Source organism: Arvicola amphibius, chromosome 5 (assembly GCF_903992535.2).
Source record: "Arvicola amphibius chromosome 5, mArvAmp1.2, whole genome shotgun sequence".
NCBI classification, from domain to species: Eukaryota; Metazoa; Chordata; class Mammalia; order Rodentia; family Cricetidae; genus Arvicola; species Arvicola amphibius.
The window spans coordinates 19,884,710-19,906,272 of NC_052051.1; the positions used below are offsets into that span (position 1 = coordinate 19,884,710).

The 21,563-nt window shown below is 49.5% G+C and overlaps 1 protein-coding gene across 1 annotated transcript in view; it reads right to left on the bottom strand.

Moving 5' to 3' along the window:
- The window catches only part of Arhgap40 (Rho GTPase activating protein 40), a 34,752-nt gene extending 14,601 nt beyond the window's left edge, over positions 1-20,151 (bottom strand). Inside the window, exons 1-3 of the mRNA XM_038332232.1 lie at positions 20,018-20,151; positions 3,984-4,180; positions 167-384 (exon numbers count right to left, since the gene is read on the bottom strand). Coding sequence (XP_038188160.1) covers positions 167-384; positions 3,984-4,180; positions 20,018-20,151 — 549 coding nt within the window. The remainder of the gene's footprint in view (positions 1-166; positions 385-3,983; positions 4,181-20,017) is intronic.
- Positions 20,152-21,563: the final 1,412 nt, after the last annotated feature.

Consider the following 21,563-nt stretch of genomic DNA (forward strand, 5'->3'; position numbering starts at 1 on the left):
AGAGGCGTCCAAGGACATGGTGGCAACAAACACATATACTCTGTCACGTGCAGCATACAAACAATCCCACACAGCCTGGGGACACAGTGGCAGGCACAGAGGCACATGAGAGTTGAAACGACATCACAGAAGCCCCCAAAGACAGTGCCCAATGGCCCTTACTCACCCTTGCGGTGAGGACCCCAAAGATATCCCTGACATCTCTGATGGGCGGCTTGTGTCGTCTTCGGGCTGAGCGGGCATAGGTGTCTAGCCGGCGGCACACAGCAGCCACCTGGGTCTGTGTCAGTGTAGACAGGAGTCCCTGGTGATCGCCATCCGAGCCCAGGCCACCAACAAGGCCAGACAGACCTGTGTCCCGTAGCCACTGGGATTCAGTGTCCCCTTTGGCCAACAGAGGGAGGGACATCAGATAAACACACAGAATTCCATATGTGGTTAGCCATGCTCACTCACGTAAGCCTCAGACTCATAAATGATCACGCAGACATGAGGAGCTTCTGCAGTGTTCGTATTGAGGCCCATTAGCACCAACCTGATTCTCCCCAGGTGAGAACCAGGAGCGCTTACGAACAGTGGCTAGCATCCAGTGAATGCTTAGAGACAGCAAGCCAAGGAGGGCCCCATACACTCTGGTTCTGCAATATAGCCACAGAATCACTTCCACTCCCGGTTCTGGCAAAGACACCAACCACAGGATCATACAGGTCCAGCCATGCACAGCATGAACCCTCTGATCAAGACCTTTGTATGTTGAAGTAGTGGGGTGGGGTCCGTGCCAGCATCCTATAACAAAACCATGCCAAGACTATAGCTTCCGGTCCCACCTGTGAGAACTCTGCTCCAGGACTCAGGTCAGGGGCTGGGATGCTGCCTAGACCACTGTCCCCAGTTATCCTGGGGGAGGCACTGGCCTTGTTGTGGAAGAAACCGCCAAGTGCTCACCAAAGAAGTTATGCAGACCTGCGAGCAGGCAGGTGGGGCATGCGTGGCTGAACATCATAGGTTGAACAAGGTAGTCAGGAGGGAGCTGATGGCTTCAAAAATTACTAAACAAGGGCTGGGGGAGATGACTCAGTGGTTAAGAGCACTGGATGCTCCTCCACAGGACCCCAGTTCTGATCTCAGTACTCTCGGAGCCGCTAACAACAGTCTGTATCTCTTTTCCCGAGGAGCTAACACCCTCTTCTGGCCTCTGTAGGTAGCACATGCATGTGCTGTCCAGATACACGCGAAGGTATAGCCCCCACACATATACGATAAAAACAAATAAATCTTTTTAAACTATAACTTTTCTGTCATACCACCTTATACCTTTTATTGTTTGTTTTTTAAGCTTAAAAGAAAAATTTTAGGGCAGACAAGCCATAAACCTCAGCAGTTGCCCAGAGGAGGGAGAGAAAAAAGAGAGGAGAGAGAGAAAGGGCCATGCTGTTGTAGTTGGCAGGTCAGCCTCGGGTGACAAGCAGGCACATGGGGGTAGGGAGCTTTGGAGAATGGAAGGAAAGCACAGAGCGTCAGAGGAAGCACATCTAGGCTCTGCTCAGTATCCGGAAGAAATGAAAGGAAGATTCAAAGGCAGAGGGACCCAACAGAGCCTTGAGGCTGCTCGTAGATGTCAGAACACGGTCTAAGAATAGAATTGTGGGAATTCTGAGTCCTTGTGAGAAAACTCCAGGAAAACAAGAATCCTGTGACCTTAGTTTCTTCCAAACGTGGACTTGTTCTTGGAAGGTGCTTCCGTGCCCCTTCCAGGTGTAGAGGATAGGAGTGAGTTTACTTCAGATTATTAGTTACAACTGACTATTATTATTTGTTTTTGGAAGAGCATGTTTTTGCCACCTGTGGCTCATCCTTGTGGCTGTACACGTTCCTCAGGTGACTCTTCTTAACCCTCAGAGTACAAACTGTCTGGTGCTCTGAATAAAGTTGGCTATTTCATGAGACTTTAGTCGGCCTCGTTTCTAGACTCCATTCTCCCAGGTGTAACTGCTAACAAGAACAACAAACAGTAGGGACCACCTTAAAGCCACGTAAAGAACAACAGCCCCGCCATTGGTGGAGTACTCACCACCACCTGCCATATGCAGAAGGCGTCATAGAAAGGACCGTCAGGAGCAGGGACGGGAGAGGGCAGTGGGAGCAAAGCAGAATGAGCTACGTGTGTGGAAACATCACACAAAAGCCGTCATTCCTGCACTGAAGTCTAATGATATAATGAACTACACACGCTCTTGACTCCTTCTGTCCTGAGTCTACACCAGCCCTGTCTTTATTTTGTTGTCTGAAAAATCTTCCAGCCTTTGGTGCTCTGACTCCAGTCCTTTGTTTGGTTTTTGGTGTATTTGCTGGCTGTGGTATAAAGCAAGAAAGCCTGTCTCCAGCCTCCACCTCTGGCCTTACCAGGGATTTGCATTTACGGGACCCCTGCTCCATAAATGGGTCCATGGGTCCTCTGAAGACCCGCAAGTCCCAGGTGGCCTATTTGGCCAACCAAGCTGAAGCCCAGGCCAGATCAGACTTTCCACGTGGGCAGCCTCGTCACGCCCTCGTCACTCCCGCACTTGCCAAACGAGGGAAGATGGGGAATGGCAACATGCCCAGTTCACCCAGATACCAGCACACAGGCGGAAGTGGGGAGCATTGGTGATGCCCTGGCCCCATGGAAAGTGGAGGATGGTGGTACGTGAGCAAATGTTCTGATAATGCCAGGGCACGATTGCTACAGCAATGAATAACATCGGGCCAAAGTCTAAGGGTTATCAGAGTGCTGTGGTATAGAAGTTAGAAGTTAGGAAACACTTCTGAGCCCAGCACCTGGACAAAGAATATTCTAGAGAGAGGAGGCAGTGAGGACAAAGGCAAGAGTGTGCTTTCATGGTCAGAAACAGCAAGGAGGCCTGGAGAGAGGAGAGCGCGGTGGAGTGACAGAGTAGAGGATGAGGCAGAGATAGGTCCCAGGCCAGTTCTGGAAAGGCTTATGGACTGTGGGAAGTGTCACCCCACCGAGAGGTGGTGTCTGAGTCCCCTCCCCTGGCATCTGGGTGCACATTGGGTAACAGGTGGCTGTCTCCCAAAGCTGGCCAGGGACAGCGGCCCTGGCTCTTTCCCAGGCTCTTACTCTTCACACCCAGATGCCGTGTTGTGAGGAGGCCTGGGCCACACACAGAGGCCACATGGAGGTATCTGGACCCAGGTCACAGGTATGGGAGGTCACGCACACTGCCAGACACAGGGGTAAGAGGCCCTTTGAGATGACTGTGGCTCAAATGACCTTGGGCTTTTCACTGAAGGACAGACTAAGCAAACCTCCCAGCTGAGCCCTGCCACCCCCAGAACTGTTTAACATGTTAGCAATGGCTTGATGCTCCTCTATGCTACTGTGTTTAGGGGCCTATGATGTGGTTACAGGGACACATGGCTGCTGGTATCCTAAGTGGGGAGGGGGTAAGTACTGAGCAGAGTGCTTAGAATCTGCCAGAATTTCAGGTCCTCCTAGACTGTTTGGTGTTCTCCATTGTATCCCAGTGTCTAAACACTGTCTGGCAGTCGGGTGTGGTGGCACATCCCTTTAATCTCAGCATCAGGAGGCAGAGGAAGGCAGATTTCTGAGTTTAAGGCCAACTTGGTCTACAGAGCGAATTCTAGTACAGCCAGGGATACACAGAGAAACCCTGTCTTGAAAAACTAAAACAAAATAAAACAACAAAAACCCCACTCCCTGGCAGACAAGAGACACTCAATAGATTGAAATAATCCTGAATTATTTTATCAAATGGGTGACAAACTGATCAGCCTTATCAGAGGAACCTTTTGACAGTGGCGTAGAAAGCATCCAGCCAGGAAACCAATGGAGAGACTACCGCAACTGTCCAGGCAAAGAAGAAATCCTCCAGGCTCTCAATTGTTGTGGGCCCTGGCACATCTCTCCCCTGGAATAAAGCCTTAACATCCACCTCGCAGACCCAGTTAGGGTCCCTCACCTTCTAGGAGCTGGCTTCCGCTTCCAACCCTGTCCTCCTCCTCCACTTCGCCCTTCTGCTGGATCCGTTCCACCTCCAACCAGAAGCCATCCATGGACAAGCTCTCTGCCCAGGACAGTCGGGAGTGGGAGCAGTCTGCAGGGCGTGACTTCAGAGGACGCTGTTGCAGATGTGTGGGTCCTGTAGAGGGGCCAGGGCTGTGCAAGTGAAAAGGGGGCGTCAGGCCAGGCTCAGTTCTTGCTGTCCTGAAGTTAGTGTCTGTCCAGATATCAGACACTGGCTCTCAGCAAACAGACTGGGATCCTTGGCCTTTTCAGAATCCTTGGTCACAAGCAATGCTGCTGATGCCAAGGACAGCTAAAGGGCCAGGGTGCTCCCTTAGCAGGGCCAACAGTCCTTGTTCTGGGTGATGGTCAGTTTTTGACTGTCAATCTAGAATCACCCAGGAGACTGGCCTCTGCAGCCATGAGAGATGGGGGTCAGGGTCCCAGTTCCAGACCTGGACTGTGTGTGTAGTTTGTCCTTCGGGCCTTCTTCATCCCACCCTTGACCCTCCTTGTTCTTCCACACAACATAGAATGAATTTCCACTTTGTGCCGTCAGATAACTCCAAACAAGACCAGGCTCCTGGTCCCAGCAAATGACAGCTGAGGATGACCAATGAGCTTGGGATGATGTGTCTATGCTTCTATCAGAGCCAGGAGCTTCAGGGACCTCTCGGTGCTAATGGTGCCCCAAACACACCAACCCTGACACCCACATCAGTGACAATACCTCCAGGTTCCTCAAATGGGAAGTCAGTATAGCTAGAAGATTCTATAGCTATTTGAGCTTAACATTGATACCAGCCAAGATCTGGTCCCTCTAATGAAAACAGTAAGTTGCTTCAAGTTTCAAACTACCCAAATTAGAAAAACAAACAACCAGAAAAAGAAACCCTAAATGCTCAATTAAAAAAGCAATCATGAAGATGCTGCTTTGCAAAGACAATAGAGAGCTGGTCTCACAGCGTGAGGACTGGGATTCAAATCCCCAGTACCCACATTAATGCTGGGCCTGTAACCCTGGCACTCAGAAGGCAGAGATGGTGGATTCTCAGGGACAAGCAAGCTGGCTAACTAGACTCACCAAATTTGCAAATTCTGGGTTCAACTGAGAGAGCCCACCTCCTTGTATAAGGTGGAGAACAATCAATGCAGACACCCAGTGTGTCAACCTCTGGCCTCCACATGCACACATGTGCAAACACATATCCACACACAAATAAAAAAAAAAGGCATAATATAAAATGGCAAAAGCTAGAAGGAAGTTGGCTGGGGATATAGCTCAGTTGTAGAATGCTTGCCTGACAAGGCTCTATGTTCAATCCCCAGCACAGAACACACACACACACACACACACACACACACACACACACACACACAAGGCAGGGGGTAAGAAAATAAACAAGGGCTGGTCATATGTTGGATAAACATTAACGAAGAGAATGAGCCCAATATTACTTTTAGATTAAGATGCATTCCCAGGAAGGAGAATGTATTCAGAAAGGGCCTGGGGTGGGAACTTTCACACCTGGAACTGTATGGAAACATAGCAAAACCCAAACCCAGCAACCACAAGTTGAACAAGCACCATTAGAAATGTGAACCTGGGCTGGGCTGTGGTGGAACATGCCTTTAATCCCAGCACTCGGGAGGCAGAGGCAGGCGTGGTCTACAGAGCAAGATGAGCTGCCCTCTTGTCTAGCTGTTTCCCACCAAGTAACCTGGCATTGAAGGCGTGGCATTTGCCACTCCAGCATCTCCTCCTCAAAGTGCAGGCCACCCTGCTACAGAGGCAGCACACTTCCCTTGGGTAAGCCCTGGCCATCTTGTGGTAGAGACCTCCTACCAAAAGGCAGCCTAGAGAGGGCAAGTCTCAATGTCAGGTGCTCAGAAGCTCTGACGGTTTCAAGTGGACATTACACGGTAGCTGGGACAGCACAGCCACACCTGTGACACCATTGAGAGTGACCGCGGAGGACGGCAGGGTTTCTAGTGGGGTGACAACATGCTCTATGATGGCTGCACAGCTCTGAGAACAAGGAGACCCCGCTGACCGGCACAGTATGAATGCAGGTGAGTTGTATGTAGCATTCACGAGCTCAGGACCCATACAGCTGGTGCTGGGTGCCTCAAGGTTTTTCTGGGGTGGTGATGCACACCTAGCATGACAGTCTTTGGAAGGCTGAGGCAGGAGGACCATGAGTATTAGATGAAAATACCTGTAGACTTCTTTCTCATCACTAACCAGCTTACAGTCGACGCAAAGATTCCTGCAGAAGTAAAGCAGGGAATCTTACCCGGGGCCTTATTACACATCACCCCTGCGGACCCCCGGGAATTTCTCCTCAGGTGCTTTAACCTGGGCCAGATGCCCTATCCTTCACACAGTGTGACCCAGTTTCACTCCTCAGGGAGCCCTAGGGATCAGTTTCCTCACGGGCCACACAGGAATGGCATTGATACCTCTGCTAAAAGGCCAGAGGCTACCAAGGAAGAGTCCCTGCCCTCCCTTCACAGGGCAGTTTATTTCACAGATCCCCATCTGGGGAGGGGACCAGCCACCCTGTGACGCTGCCATTTGCAATTTGCCAATACCTGCTGCGGTACATGCCCTGCCCCTTTGTGCAGAGGTAACCACAGGAGAGACTTCTGGAAGCAGAATTGCTCAGAGGGGCGAGATAATGATACTTCTTGACAAACTGCCATCAAAATGGACTGCCATAGTAGACTTTTGTCTCTGTGGACTTTACTCTCGTTGCCTGTTTGGCCTCCTTTCTTGTGGGATCTCTGAAGCTGCTGCTCCCTACCCCATCTGAGCTCCACACGTTGAATATCCTTATATTCCAATGTGACCCAGGGGTGTGACCCAGGATCCGAGGCCAGCTTCTGTGTATGCATGACCGTACAACTACACCGGGAAGAGTGTGTTGGTGGTGGTTAATACTCTTATTACTCTTTCGGGGGCCTGCCACCCAGCTCCCAAATAAACCACACACAGAGGCTTATTCTCAACTATAAATGCCCAGCCGTACTTGGCTTGTTTCTTGCCCGTTTTTCTTAACTTAAATTATCCCATCTACATTTTGCCTCTGGGATTTTTCCTTCTCTTACTTCTGTATATCTTACTGTCACTCTTACGCCATGGCTAGCTGCATGACTGGGTGACTGGCCCCTAGCATGTTCTTCTCCTTGTTTTCTTGCTTCTCCTTCGCCCAGGTTTCTCCTCTTTATTCTCTCTGCCTGCCAGCCCCGCCTACCCTTTCTCCTGCCTCACTATTGGCTGTTCAAGTTTTTATTAGCCCATCAGGTGTTTTATTTTTTTAATTTTTTAATTAATTTATTTATTATGTATACAATATTCTGTCTGCGTGTATGCCTTCAGGCCAGAAGAGAGCACCAGACCCCATTACAGATGATTGTGAGCCACCATGTGGTTGCTGGGAATTGAACTCAGGATCTTTGGAAGAGCAGGCAGTGCTCTTAACCTCTGAGCCAGCTCTCCAGCCCCCATCAGGTGTTTTAAACAGGCAAAAAAAAAAAACCCACAGTTTCACAGAGTTAAACAAATGCAGCATAAACAAAAGCAACACACCTTTACATCATTAAACAAATGTTTCAGAGCATAAACAAATGTAGCACACCTTAAAATAATACTCTACAACAAGAGTGTGCACAGGAAGTTTCCATTCCTGGCTTCATGTTCTGCTGATGCCATACTGGCATTTTTTAATTTTAATTTTTTATTTTTTTATTTTTTCGAGATAGGCTTTCATGTAGCCCAGGATGGATTCTAACACACTACACAGTTTAGCAAGAATGATGATCTTCTGGAGTGCTGGGGTTACAGGATGTGTACACTACCACATCCAGTTTTCTGTGGTGCTGAGGAGCAAACCCAGGGCCCTGTGTGGGCTAGATGAGCACTCATGGAACCTTACTCCAGCCCCGCCATCTTGGAATTTCAATCATTCCTGCATGAAGAACTCCACATCCTTTTTACACCCCTTGTCCCTCCTGTACCCCAGCCCAGGACCCTGGCTGTGCCTCCCCCTGTCTCTGAGCTCCATCTGGATCTACCAACAGTTCCACCTCCAAACACACTCAAGTGTGGCAAAGTGTGAGGGTGTCGGGGCCTGGAGGAAGTGGAGAGAGCTGGCCATTTTCTCCCAGCAGCGGCATCCTAATTAGAGATCCATTCCCGGTTAATGATAAAATTGGCTGCTGGGCTCTGTTTATGCTTTTCCAGAAGGCCAGAGCCAATCCCTCCTGGGAGTCGGCTTACACCCCATGCTGGCGCACAGTTCTGTGCTTAGCCGCCTCTAGAAGCATTTGGAAGTTACCGGCATCTGCGTGTTTTCCTGACACTTTGAAAACTGGAGAAACTAAGTGCAAACCAGGGCCATCCTCTGTGTCACCTTACACTAGCGGAGCGGCAAGAGGGGAGCAGTTATCCATGAAGGTCAGAGAGAACAAGCGGGAGAACGGGAAGAAGCTACAAACATGCAGTTCTTAAGATCACATCGTCCCCTTTTAGCAAGAAGAGGCAAGTTGAGCACCATCATGGAATTTTCTCAGAGCCTCACAACCACCCTTGGTTTGTGGCCAGTGTCAGGCATGCAAAGAACGGCGACCTCCATTTCCCAGGCCCATCTCACTACTGAGCATGCACACATGCCTAACAGCAGACCCAGGCTTATTTCATGTTGATGTATCAGCTCCATGTGGGGGACACACTTTCCCCCCAATTTACAGACAAGGAAATGCTCCAGAGAGATGAGAGGACCCCCCACAGATTTACCCAATAATCAAGGAATACAGCCAGAACCCCACACCAGGTTTCAGGTTTCAAAGATCTTGGTGTCTGGTATATGTGCAGTGTATGTATATTTATATGTATATATATGTGTGTGTGTGTGTGTGTGTGTGTATGTGTATGTATGTGTATGTGTATGAATGTTTGTATGCGGATGTGTGGTGTGGAGTTTTGCCTCAGTTTCCACCTTATCAATTATTTATTATTATTATATTGTTGCTGTTGTTGTTGTTGCTGTTATTTGAGATAGGGTTTCTCTGTGTATCCAAACTCAGAGATCTGCCTGCCTCTGTCTCCCGAGTTCTGGGACTAAAGGTGTGCACCACCACACCTGGTTTCCACCTTAGGTTTGAGTCAGGGTCATTCCTTGAGCCTGAATGAAGCCCATTGATTCATCTAGCTTGGTTGGTCACTGAGCTCTGGAGCTCCACATGGCTCTACCTCTGAAGTGCTCCACATTACAGAGGCAGGTCCATGTGCCTGGGTGCTGGGGAACCAACTCAAGATCTCCTTGTGTGGCACATACTCTATTTACTGAGTTACGTCCCGGTCTCTTAACAGCTGCACTGGATGGTTTGGGGTCCCGGGTTTAGAGCAGGGGATCTGAACGCATTGGCTGCCCCATAGCAAAGCCGTTCCTCTCTGAGTTTCCCATGGCACTTTCTCTTTCTCCAATGGCCCTAGAAGTCCTTGGTGGAGGTGCAACCTCACCTATTCTGTGTGACAGTGGAGACAGTGGATGTGTCTGTCTGGCTTCTGTAAGATGCCCTTGAAGAGAGGTTTAGGCCTGCAATTTTAGCTAACTGACAGCGACAGAAGCCTTGGCTGCAGAGCAGGGTAGAGCTGCAGGAACACACAAAAGGCTAAGAGTCCACGGAAGGGAAGGGAGAAACTCCTCAGAGGCCAAGGTCAACATGACTCTGGGACCAAGAATGTGGTACAACCTGATGAGCAGGTGGAGGTGTGGCTGGGGCTCCTTGCCAGCAGCCACTAAGGCTAGAGCAGGACAGGTGGTTAAGCCTGGCACCCTGGGAATAAGAGCCTTTATGCGGCACTAACACCGACTATAGTCACAGCAGCAGGGCCATTATCCTCGTCATACACTTTAAAGGACATTGACATAAGGAATAGGCTCTTGTCACAATAGGTGATGCGGTTATAGTGACAGTTGGCCCTAACCCAGGTCCCCAGAGAACTGCCATTTGCCTGTGCCTGGTTCTGCTCTGAACCCCACAGTGTAGCTCTCCCAGCTGGCACCAGGGGGTCACTTGTTTGTGGCAAGGGCCATCCCTTGCATCAGGAATGTGCAGCAGCATCTCTGGCCTCTGTCCAACCGGACAATAGCATTCCTCCGTTGTGAAAACAGGAATGTGTCGAATGTTGCCAGGAAACAGCATCGTATCTCTATGGATGGGGATACTCCCCATTCACAGGGGCCGATCCATTCAGCCTTCACTGCTTCTCATTGTCGCTACCCCATCCTGCGGATGAGAAGGCAGAGGCGCAGAACAAGAAGAGAGTTCACCCAAGATTTCCTGCCAAAAAGCACAGCCCAGGCCTTCCGACCCCATAGACTATGTTCTCAAGAACTAAGCAAGTCCCCTGTGTGACTTTCCTGCTAGGTGTGGCCTCTCTGATTGACTGGATACAGCACCTGGATGGAGAGGGAATGCCACCAGCCTACATATGCCCATCTTGGCCCTATCGGCTGAAATCCCCATCTCTGTCACACCAGCCGAGGGCTGTTGGTCTGTTTGGGAGCTTCCTCTTTTCTCGTAATTACTGTTGTGCAATGATAAATGGATTGAGACAGGTCTGAGCGGGGCATGCTGGGAGTGCAGTAGGCCATCTCTGCTGGGCCAGCACCAAGGTTTGCTTTGCTGAGCAGGCAATCAGAAGAAGAGAAAGGCTGGGGACAAAGAGAAAGAAGAGCAGTTGGCAATGGGCCAGAGATGACCATGGAGGAAGGGCTGGATGATGTGTCAACACCTTTGACTTTGGGGAAAGCCAAGTAGAGCCTAGGCTAGATTAGCTAACACCAGGCACACGCAAACATCTGAACAAGAACAAATGGTTGATGAGTTTCTAAATGACTGACGCTGATGTTGGACCATTTGTTATGCAACCAATAGTTGATTAACACAGGGTACTCCTGAGACCAAACTACTCTGCCAAGAGGGGCAGGAGCCCACGGTTCCTCACTCAGACACATTCCCAGATGCCACTCGCATGCCACCAGAAGTGTACACTCTTCACGTATTCCAATTGCCAACCCTAATGGGTGACTCAAGTTCAAAGTAGGGCAGATATCAGGCCTCTGAGACTAGATGCTAAACAGTGATCTCAGGACACAGCCATGGGCACATGGCCGTGGCAAGGAAATGTGGGTGCATACCCTTCGATAAGCATGTAGACAGACATGGGTTCTCCACGCCTCACGTACTGTCCTCACTCAGCCGAGGACTACGGTGTGGAAGGCATACCTTTGGAGGCACGTACTTATTGCACAAGGCACAGTGCACAGTCTGAACCTTATTGCACAGTACACATCGGAAGATGGCTGCAGCGCCATCTGTGAGGCAGGGTCTGTGTGGAGAGGGAGAGGGAAGGGGAATGAGAGGTTACAAGAGTGGTGAATGCCCACGTATCCTTGGCTGGGCTCTTCAAAACCCTCTTCAAAAACCAGTAATAGTTTTCCTTTTAAGACAAAACAATAAAAAAAAAGTGACTCAATCTTTGTACTCAGTCTTTGAGTTGTAATAGTATTCAGCTGAGGATGTAGCTCAGAAATGGAATGCTTGCCTAATCTGTACAAGGCTCTAGGCATGTGCACACACATGCATGCATGTGCATGCATGCACACACACACACAGAATTCATCTCTCTCCACCTATGTCTCTGTTCCCTCAAACCGTGGGCCATCTGAAGCCAACTTATGTTGCTCCTGTTGGGTACCTTGTCACAAGGGGAAAAGGAGCTACAACAGCATTGAGGTGTGTTTAGGATGGACGGACACCTTGGGAGCAGGAAGCCACTTCCCAACTGTGACCCTACATGCTCTCAATGCACATGGAAGCTTCCACAGGAGAAGACAGCATCACAATGGATGTTGCTATAAATGGAAACTAGGCACCAGATTTGGAAGTATAAAATGTCTGTTAAAATTTCATATTGGTTACATGCTAAAATATTTAGACATACCAGGTGAAAGATTAACCATATTAAGCAGGTACCACACCCCAAATCCCACCACAGTCTTCCCTGTGCCCTGATGTATCTATCACCTTGATGGTCCAATCAACCGATGGGGCCCTGGAGGCACGGCTTCTGGTCTACAATGTGTTTTTAGCTGACTTTGGGGAAGGAGGTTAGGAAAAGCTTTTAAAACCTCTGAGAGGGACTGGAGATGGTTCTGAGGGTCAAGTGCTGGATATGCAAGCATAAGGACCTGAGTTTGGGTCCCCAGAACCCAGGTAAAAGCCAGGCCTGGTTTGCACATCTGGAACCCAGCATTGGGTGAAGAGCACATAGAATGACAGATTCCAGGTCTTGCTGACCAGACAGACCAATCAGTAAGTTAGCTCTAGGAAGGGCCCAGTAGAGGAAGACATCTGACATTAACCTCTGGCCTAGACACATGAGCACACATGTACAATTACGCCTACACACACAAGAAACACACACACACATACACACACCTTTTTAAAAAATTTTTTTTTAAAAATCTCCATGACTTGTAGGTTTTTCTCTCCAGACAGTAGCACGTTTGTAGATGACCAACATTTAGCAGATGCTTTTTAGTGGTCTTATGTCTCACAGGGCCCATCCTTGCTTCCTCAACACCTGCTCTTCAAAGCAGTCCGAAATCAGTATCGCCGTGGGAAAGCACCCAGCTGCCTACCTTGGACTGGCTTGTAAGCCGTGCCTTGCCACGAGGGCCTTCACTGCAGGGTTCTCATCTTTCACCATTTTTTCTTGGATACTCAAGAGCTTAACAGCCAGACTGCCATGGCCGGGAGGTGGCTCAGTGGGCAAAATGCAACTTTAAGACCTGAGTTTGGATTCCCAGCACCTACGAAAAAACCTAGTGCAGTAATGTGTGTCTGCAATCCTGGTGCGGGAAGAGAGTTGGAGACGGGAGGATCCCAGAGGCTCGTTAGTCAGCCAGTCCAGTTAAAACAATGAGCTTAATCTAGTGAAAGACCCTGTGTCCAAGAATAAAGGAGAAGCTGGGCAGTGGTGGCGCACGCCTTTAATCCCAGCACTCAAGAGGCAGAGGCAGGTGGATCTCTGTGAGTCTGAGGCCGGCCTGGTCTACAGAGTTCCAGGACAGTCAGAGTTACACAGTGAAACCTTGTCTTAAAAAAAAAAAAAACAAAACAAACAGAAAACAAATAACAAACCACACCCAGATGCAGAGGCAGACAATACCTAAACAAACACACACACACACACCCCACGCACACACACTAATAAATAAATAAATGTAATTCAAAACCAAACGACAGTGTTTTATCTAGTCATATAAAGAGTTCCCAGAAATCAATAATAAAAACAGCAATAGACTAGGAAAGCTGGCATATTCTACACACTTTGGAGACAAAGTATCAGTGCTCTCTCTACGAAAGGATACAGAACCCACAAAGATCAGGAAGCGGCAAATTCAAGCTGGTGAATTATTTCACCCATCAGAATGACACACAGCCAAGCGAACCCTCATAGCCTGCATGAGTGTGAGTCGGGACAAAAGCATCCTCACGCTCCTTCAGCATCTGCCGCGGAGGCGGTAGAGTTAGGGATGCCTGGCAGAAGAGCATGTAACCAGGGTCCACACTGCAGGCAGGATGAAAATCCCAGGGCAGTGGTGGGCAGCAGAGTACCAGCACCCCAGGGACACATGCTACGGCCTCGGAGCTTCTGTCCAAGCTCTGTGGGCCACAGTGGAGATTCCACAAGGACGTCCATGTGGATGATAACCACTCTCAGAACGGCACCAACTTGAGTACAGGCTTGGAGAAGAGGGGTTTTCACAAGGAGGATGTGGATTCAGAACTCTAAGTCAAACTACCACTGCAGAAAGCCAATGGGCCTGGGTGTGCTGTTCCCATGGAAACAGCCTCTAAGCATGCTCCCTTTGACCGCTGATAGCTGAGGTATGTCCTCATGTATCAGGTACTGTGCCAAGCATAGACTCCATTTTACCCTCACAATGAGCCCACGTAGGCACTGCTCATCACAGGCATTTAGATCCAAGGAAAATCAAGCTCAGAGAGGTTGAGTAATGTCCCTCAGAGGCCCACAGCTGGCAGGCGAGGTACAGGTTAACCTTGTCATTTGAATAGTGTGCCACTGATTCATTCAGATCTTGCATCTGCAGACAGAGGATGCTATCTGAAGGTCAGTTGACCCTGACCTCAGTGGCAGGGGCCTGGACTGCACGTGACTGAGGTATGAGTTGAGGATGTTATGGGTGATTTGGCTCATGAGCCACTTAGGTATCATCAGCCAAGTCACCTAGCTATTATTGATGAAGGGAATCTGATAGCAAACCTAGGATCAAAACGGGACTTCCTGCCACTCAGCTCCAGCTTGGAAACCCTGCCAGACACTGAGCGTGGGGAAAGCTGTTCAACCTATCAACAGAGATCTTTAAAAGGCAAAATATGGGGCTGGGCTGGGGATACAACTCAGTTGGTAGAAAGTCTGCCTAGGGCGCACTGTCGGATCCCAAACACGACATAAATGGTGTGGTGTGTGCACAGCAGTCATCCCAGCACTCTGAGGCAGGAGGATTAGAGTTCAAGGTTGTTCTCACCTACATTATGAGTTTTAGGCCACACACATACACACATTACAAGAAGTTTACTTGGATCCAAGTAACAAAAACTAAAGAATATAATAATATACTGTCAATAATGAGCCAGGTATGGTGGCACATGCCTCGAACCCCAGCATTCTAGAGGTAGAGGCAGGCAGATAAATCTCCATGAGTTCAAGGCTAACCTGGTCTACATAGAGAGCTACAGGATAGACATAAACACATGGTGAGACCCTGTTTTTTTGTGTAGTGTCTTTTTTATTGATGTTTTTCAAGACAGGGTTTCTCTGTATATCCCTGGCTGTCCTGGCACTCTCTTTTTTTGTTTGTTTGTTTGTTTTTTTTTGTTTTTTTGTTTTTCGAGACAGGGTTTCTCTGCAGCTTTTTTAGAGCCTGTCCTGGAACTAGCTCTTGTAGACCAGGCTGGCCTCGAACTCACAGAGATCCACCTGCCTCTGCCTCCCGAGTGCTGGGATTAAAGGCGTGCGCCACCACCGCCCGGCTGGCACTCTCTTTATTGGCCAGGCTAGCCTCAGACTCTGGAGTGCTAGGATTAAAGGCATGCACCACCATGCCTGGCTCAAGACACTGCCCTTTAAAAAAAAAAAAAGGAAAGGAATACCAAGAAACAGGGCCAGCGAGATGGCACAGGGGGTAGAAGAGGCTGCTGTGCAAACCTGAGGGCTTGAGTTTTATTCTCAGGACTCACATCAATGTAGAAAGACAGACCAGCTCCACAAAGGTGTCCTCCTAACCCCACAAGTATGCTGTGGCATGTAGCAGTACACACACACACACACACACACACACACACACACCGATAATGAAATAACAGTTAAAAACAAGAATATAAGGGTGCACGTTTATGACCTCCCTGACACTGTAAAGGGCACAGCTTTCCTGGAACTCCCCCTGAGGACATATTTCAATGTCCTCAAAGTCTGCATCTTAGGACCAGAGATTCCTGTCCTGCGAGTTTGTCATTAGGATAAATCTCAGAGATTCTTGTCTGAGAACACTGCTGTACCCTTTACCACAGCACTTGTCCAAAACAAGAGCCAGGAAAAGGACCCCAGATTCCACTCAGAGGAGACCACAGAACAAGGAACAAAAGGAAATGTCAGGCAGCCATGGAGAGGCAAGATCGACCTGTCTCCAGCAGCTGGCGTGAAGTGGAAAAGGCCATTCACTGCTAGTCGGTACCATATGTCAGGGAATAACGCACGTGTGTGTGCGTGAATACATGCAGTAGAACATAAAAGGATTATGTATGTTGTCTCAGTTAATCTCCTGCTATTGAGATATGACAGAAGCACCTTAAGGATGGAAGTATTAAATTTGGCACATAGTTGGGGAATGTACCCATCGTGGTAGGGTTCAAGGTGGAGGAGCTCGGACCCCTGAACCTGTAGCCAGGAAGGCCAGGGTGCAGGATACTTGTGTTCAGCTTGATTCCTCTCTTTCATTTTTATTTATTTATTTTGAAATAGGGCATCACTATGTAACACTGATTGACCTGGAACTCTCTATGGAGACCAAGACCAGGCTGGCCTTGAACTCACAGAGAACTGCCTGCCTCTGCCTCTTGTGTCAGGATTAAAGGAGGTGTGTGTACCCAAGGCAACTTCCTCTTTCAGACATTGTCAAGGGAATCGTGCCCCCTCCCTAATCAAGAGCGCCCCTCACAGGCATGCTGAGAGGAATGTAACATTAACAGTTCTTCACCATGGTGTTGGGGTTCTGTCCAAAGTAATTTCAGATCCTGTCAAGCTGACAATATGAACCATCACATGTACATTATACATATATGTTGGTGTGTATTCACAAAGAATAGCATCCTACAGGCTGGGCACTAAAGCATCCTTAGTGACTGTCCTTGTGGGTTGCAGGTGGGAGGAACAGGTGAATTTTGCTTGTAATTTTTTTTTTCATGGTAAACACTGCTTTCTTGGTGGCGATCAGCACGAGTCAATACTGCTCTCCAAAGAGGCCACAATTACTCAGCACAACACTGGTCCACAGAGAGCTGAATGATTTGATGAAGCTATAGCTAGGATGGCTCAAGTCCATCCTGCTTTTGGGGAAGCCAAGCCATAGTCGACAGACACACAGCATATACCGTCCCCCACTCTAAAACAACAGGCACTCTCTACCCGAGGGCACTGGTTGCCTGTCCCCCAAACGCACTGGCTCACGCTGTCCTCCAGACGCACTGGCTCACGCTACCCTCCAGACGTACTGGCTCACACTGTCCCCCAGATGCACTGGCTCACGCTACCCTCCAGACGTACTGGCTCACACTGTCCTCCAGACGCACTGGCTCACACTGTCCCCCAGACGCACTGGCTCACACTGTCCCCCAGACGCACTGGCTCACACTGTCCTCCAGACACACTGGCTCACACTGTCCTCTGGTCGCACTGGCTCACACTGTCCTCTGGTCGCACTGGTTCACACTGTCCTCCAGACTCTCTGGCCCACACTGTCCTCCAGAAACAGCTTGTGTGTCCCTGGTTTCAAAGTGCTGATGGTTCTCTCACAAAATCTAGCCAAGAGTCAGCAGCTGCTACAGCACATTGGCTCAGTTATTGCTTACTAACCACGATGAGTGAATGCCAATGCCAGGAACAGAGTTGTCCCATGGCTGTGGCCATTGAGATGACTCAGCCAGTAAAGGCACTTGCCACCAAACCTGACAACCTGGGTGTCATCTCCAGGTCTCACAGAGTAGGAGGAGAGAAACAACTCATACAAATTGTTTTCTGACCTCCCCCATATACATACACACACATGCATGCTGTGGCATGTATGCATGCACACATACACACACACAAATAAGTAAATAAATTGCAATATAAATATTTGCTAATTTACCACACGAGAAATGGAACTTGACTTGCAATTTTGTGTAGCAAACAGAAAGTATATTTCTACTGGGCAGCGAAAAGAGAACCCTGCCAAGGCCACCTTGCTCAGTGGGACTTTAAGGATCCTCCCATGTGATGTTTTTAAGATTCTGTGCTTTGACTCCATTCGCTTTATAGGAAGCCCTACTAGATGAGCCGCTGTTTTTGCCGCACCCCAGCCCAAAGCTTCCTGTGTCTTCCTCTCCTAGCCTTTGACCTTCCACCTCCCTGTCCACCTGGAACTTCACAAACAAGCAATGAGTGTTTCATTCATTGAGTGAATATTCTCCCCAGCAGCACTGAGGGTCCAGCCCTGGACCTCCACAATAAACACGGGTGAACAGAGCCATGTCCGGGTAAACAAATGACTCAGTGAGTGACAGCTGAGGTGAAAAGGCCTAGAGGTGGGAGCCTTGACGCAGTGACTTTGTGGATGGCACATTAAACCTAGCCTGGAGGGGGCACGGCCACACTGTCCCAGGGAAGTGGCATTCTGCCACCCGGGGGACAGTGGATGCCACCCAGGGGACAGTGGATGCCATTCTCAACCAAAAGAGAGAGATAACACCCTGTTCGAGACTCATGGCAAGAGTTGGGTACAAGGCACCTACTGAGCATATGTTCTAACATCGTTCTGATGGACGAAAGTATTGAGCATATAGCACATTTGAGGAAATGTTTTCAGTAGTCATTTCATTTCTTGTGTGTGTGTGTGTGTGTGTGTGTGTGTATGTGTGGTACACATACGTGGGTGTGCATGGGTATGTTGGCCTGTGCAGGCCAGAGGTGGACAACTGGGTAGCTCCCTCCACTGGTTTCCACCTTACATTCTTGAGACAGGGTCTCTCACGGTCTCTGCAGCTCCCACTTCAGACGGATTGTGTGCTCTAGAGATCCACCCGGCTTCACACAGCTCGGGCCCTAGCTCCGGGGTCACAGGTCCACATCACCACACCTGGCCTTTACTTACATGCGTGGGACCTGAACTCAGGTCCTCATGTTCGCACAGCGAGAGCCTTGCCCCCAAGCCATCTCCCCATCCCCTTAACCAGTTTGTATATTTTTAACACTTAAAAAATATAACAATACTGAGCATGGTGACCTCATCACTGGGGAGGCTGAGGCAAAAGAACTGAGAATTAGAAGCAAGCTTAGGCTACATAGTAAGACTGTCTCAACAATAAATCATACCAATAAAACTTAAAACAATGCTTACATAACCGTGGAGTTTGGAAAGCCACTCTCTGGGAGGCAAGCATGTCTCACTTTCGTTCCTTTTATGTTGCTGCAAGTAAACAAAGGGGGTGCTATGAAATTTCACACTCAGAAGTAGCATTCATTTGTTCACTCAACCACAGTCACTGAGCACATTCAACAGGCCAGAGGTTCTCACCGTTGGATCCAGTGTTAATAACAGGAGATTAAGGGGGGAGGGGTAAGAAGAACCGCATTTGCAAATAGGTTGGTAGGTTGGTTTTGGATAGACAGGAGGAATGTTAAATAATGGATGGATGGGTGGATGGATGGATGGGTGGATGGATGGATGGATGGGTGGGTGGATGGATGCATGGATAGATGGTAATCACACTATAGAGTAATGGGATGGATGTATAGATTCAGAGATAGACTAAGTGATGGTCCCTCAAAGATGTTTGCATCTTAATCCCCAGAATTTGTGTCTATGTTCTATGATTGTGATTGTTCAGGTCCTCTAGATGAGGGGGAGCCTGCACAACCTGAGGGGGGCCAAGGTCACCACTGGTGTCACCTTATTAGTGACAGAGGCAGGTGGGAGAGGCAGAGGTGACAGAAAAGAAGGGAATGGAAGGCTGAAGGTGCTGGGTGCTGGCATTGCAGATGGAGGAAGCAATGTGTGTGCCCTTAGCATCTGGGAAAGAAAGCCAGTTCCCCTGAGAGTCTGATTCAAGTGGAGAAAGAGTCCTTGGTTTGGGGATGCCTATCACAAAGAACTCAAAGAGAGTAACTGTTGTGTCACATGTCCCAACAGAAGCAGCAGGAAGCCAACACATCCGACAGGCCAAGGCTAAGTGGACAATCAAGTTTCCCCTGTCAGAACCCCCACCGGCACTCGGGACTATGTTATGTGGCACAAAGGTCTATGAGTACTACTCCCTGCCAGAGCCCGGTGTAGCCCCATCTGAAAGTACCAACCCCAGTTCTTGAATTGCTCTCTGGGGAAGAACCCTGGCCAGTCTCCAGGTGTTTGGGCAGCAAATGAGGGTGGCAGGAGCTGTCAGCATCCCAAGGCTACTTTCGCACCTGCAACATCGATCTAGGGATGGCTGTGCCCAAGCTAGTCCCCAGTATCACTCAGAATGGCGAAAAATCAGGACCAGCCTAAAAGGACTCTTGCCTCACAGGACTATTGTGAAGGCTGAGGTGACACCTGTCCCCGGCACACAGCCTCCCTCCACCACCCTTGACACCAGTACCTGCAGCTCACGGGGGCCCACCGCCCCAGTGGCCTGGCGATGCGGGCTCGTGGGATCCGGGGGCAGGGTGAGGCCAGGGGCAGCAGGGCCAGCCCTTCCATCTGGGCAGTGGGGAGAAGGGAAGGCTCTGTCATGGACAGGCACACAGGCTGCCAATGCTGCCTCTGGGACCGAATGAATCACCTCGAGAGACGGAGGAAGGTGGCAGGGCCTGCGGCACACCCTTCCAAGACACCCCCATACTGAGGTGGGGCTGACTTAGCCAGGACCGCCTACAGGCAGGTATGTGTGAGCACACACTTGGCCCCTTGCCAAAACAGAAACGGCACAAAAGAGGCATAAATTAAGCATGTTACACCTGCCTGTAACCCCAGAAGTTAGAAGGCAGTGAAAGAAGATCCTGAGTTCAAGGCCAACCTGGGTGGCAGAGTGAGGTTCTGCTTCAAGAAGTAATACCCCAAGGCTGGGGAGAGGGCTCAGCAGCTAAGAGCACTGGCTGTTCTTCTAGAGGACACAGGTTTGAATCCCAGCACCTACATGACAACTCAAACATTGCAACTCCAGTTCCAGGAGGGCCAAATGCCCTCTTCTGGCCTGCGTGGGCTTTACATGCATGTGATACACTGACATACATGCGGGCAAAATACCTATACACATATTTTAATTTAATAAAAAGATTTTTTTGAAAAATCAAGTAAGCACATACACGTGTACCAGACATGAACTATGCTGTTGATCTGGCCACTCTCATCCCCACAGCCATTCCAATTTCAAAATAAAACCAACAGGATTAAATAAAACCAAGGAATCCAAGGCTTCACCTTGGTATAACCCCTCCCCATAGACTATGAGAGCTGTGACTTCCTCCTCTGTGCAAAGGTGGTGGTGACAAGCAGGCAGAGAGTACCAAGGGTCGGCGGTGGGGCTGGCCTTGCTGTGGAACAGAGGGTGCGGAGAAAGCACATGGTGGAGTAGATGTGGGGAAGGCGGGGGGTGGGGGGCTCCTGGGAAGTGGCGTTTGGGCTGAAAGATCTAACCGCTGAGACTGGATGGGAATGACTGAGATGTCTGAGGAGGACTGGCTGGGGACTTAACTCCCTGCCGGCCTGCCTGGGACAGCAGCCTAAGGCTTCCTGGTAGAGGCCGTTTTCTAGTCTCTGTGAGAATAAAGGCTAAGGGGCCTGTGGGTAAGGATGGGGAGGAATTCCTGCAGGGGAGGCGGATGTGTAACTTGTGGTCCTAACCCTGCCTCTGCTGCTAATCACAAGCCCCTGCTCCCTGACCAGAATGCCATGGCCTTATCACAGGGAGTCCTAGCTCTGTCTGCCCTTCTAGGAGAACTGAGAGCCAGTGACCGTGAAAGTGTATTTACCTTCAAGAAAAGAGGTCCCAGGCACTCTTAACTGGGGAACCAAGTACACAGGAATCAGGAAATGGAGTTGAAGAAACTCGAAACACGGTTCTGTAGGAGCCCCAGTCCTAGGACTACGCGTGCTCCCGGGAGAAGGAAGGCCTCACGGGAAAAGGACCACGGGAGGCCATACAG